Genomic DNA, 2,012 nt, shown 5'->3' on the forward strand with positions numbered 1-2,012 from the left:
CAGTGATTTTTTCCGCGTGTGCTTGTAAATTCCAACAGTACTGGATTGCTGGTTTTGAAATTGTTAGACATATATGGATGTTTGGCTAGAAATATTCACTGTCGAATTCAGTTCACTGATTAACCGTAACGAAAAATCCTCGAAAATGTCACTGCCGCGGAAACTATCCACATTACAGTATCGAATATACTAACCTGATTTATGTATAGGCCAGAAGTTTTAGTGAGATCCACTTACTTAGTGAATGTCTATTGCTAGTGGCTTGGTGTTTCTCCTTTTGCAACCAACCTTTTCTTGTGCTCGGGACATGGTGCTTTTACATTCCAATACTATCTGCATACGTTACCATTTTATCTATTTTTGTTACGCTACACTATACTGACTCTATCACGAGTGACTTGTACACATCCATGTAGGCCATACTGAGTAAGTTTGATGGTATAACGATGTTACTGAGATGTGTTAGTTGTTTTATACCATACTGAAGCTGACCACGCCATTGTTGGTGTGTTATGAGTCCCTTCATTCTATTTGCTGATCAAAGTGTGTTAATCAGAAGATATGTGTAATGTTATTTTAATAGGATTGTGTATAGCATCACACTCATTTAACGGTATTGATCCGAAAAGAACATGTTCTGTTGTATTAAAGGTCCTTAATCGTTGAGGATGTTTGGCGATAGAACGAACTGGTTATTTTATGACGTCATACCCTTTCACTTCGTTATAACGCCACCAATTGCCACATACGGTGTGACCTTACCCAGGGACCACCCTATAGACGGTGTGGCCTTACCCAGGGACCGCGCTATAGGCGGTGTGGCCTTACCCAGGGACCACCCTATAGACGGAGTGGCCTTACCCAGGGACCACCCTATAGACGGTGCGGCCTTACCCAGGGACCACCCTATAGACGGTGTGGCCTTGCCCAGGGACCACGCCACAGACGGTGTGGCCTTACCCAGGGACCCCCCTATAGACGGTGTGGCCTTACCCAGGGACCATCCCACAGACGGTGTGGCCTTACCCAGGGACCACCCTATAGACGGAGTGGCCTTACCCAGGGACCACCCTATAGACGGTGTGGCCTTGCCCAGGGACCACGCCACAGACGGTGTGGCCTTACCCAGGAACCATACCACAGACGGTGTGGCCTTACCCAGGGACCACCCTACAGACGGTGTGGCCTTACCCAGGAACCATACCACAGACGGTGTGGCCTTACCCAGGGACCACCCTATAGGCGGTGTGGCCTTACCCAGGGACCACCCTATAGACGGTGCGGCCTTACCCAGGGACCACCCTATAGACGGTGTGGCCTTGCCCAGGGACCACCCTATAGACGGTGTGGCCTTACCTAGGGACCACCCTATAGACGGTGTGGCCTTACCCAGTAACCATACCACAGACGGTGTGGCCTTACCCAGGGACCACCCTACAGACGGTGTGGCCTTACCCAGGAACCATACCACAGACGATGCGGCCTTACCCAGGGACCACCCTATAGACGGTGTGGCCTTGCCCAGGGACCACGCCACAGACGGTGTGGCCTTACCCAGGGACCCCCCTATAGACGGTGTGGCCTTACCCAGGGACCATACCACAGACGGTGTGGCCTTACCCAGGGACCACCCTACAGACGGTGTGGCCTTACCCAGGGACCACCCTATAGACGGTGTGGCCTTACCCAGGGACCACCCTATAGACGGTGTGGTCTTAACCAGGAACCACCCTTAAAACGACAAATCAGTCAAAATAGGAAGGATATCTGTTGATGCTATCCACAACAGAAAGCGATGTGAAAATAACTGAAAACTTTAGTGACAGTGTACTTTTTTTTACTCTTAGATATTTTGTTAAAGTATATATATATATTAACATAGACAAATCAATTTGCATGCAATTTATTGCTTGATATACCATAACTCATTGGATCATACAGTGAACAGTTTATCTTCTGCATTTAACTCATAACATATATTATGTGTAAATCTGTTCATTTTACGATTTGTT

General features: G+C 48.1%; 1 protein-coding gene across 1 annotated transcript; it reads left to right on the forward strand.

The window, feature by feature from the left end:
• Positions 1 to 446: 446 nt before the first annotated feature.
• LOC110446809 (formin-2-like) lies at positions 447 to 1,736 on the forward strand. The gene is made up of 3 exons (XM_021492121.1): positions 447 to 461; positions 767 to 1,089; positions 1,148 to 1,736. Exons 1-3 carry the CDS (start codon positions 447 to 449, stop codon positions 1,734 to 1,736), a joined length of 927 nt encoding a protein of 308 aa, XP_021347796.1.
• The last annotated feature ends 276 nt before the right edge of the window (positions 1,737 to 2,012 follow it).

The sequence above is a fragment of the Mizuhopecten yessoensis genome, unplaced genomic scaffold (assembly GCF_002113885.1).
Source record: "Mizuhopecten yessoensis strain PY_sf001 unplaced genomic scaffold, ASM211388v2 scaffold3007, whole genome shotgun sequence".
Lineage (NCBI taxonomy): Eukaryota > Metazoa > Mollusca > Bivalvia > Pectinida > Pectinidae > Mizuhopecten > Mizuhopecten yessoensis.

Excerpts from the sequence above, each read along its gene's own strand:
- LOC110446809 (XM_021492121.1), top strand. Across the intron at positions 1,090-1,147 it reads CCCTATAGACGGTGTGGCCT|TGTGGCCTTACCCAGGGACC; the intron begins TGCCCAGGGACC and ends TACCACAGACGG.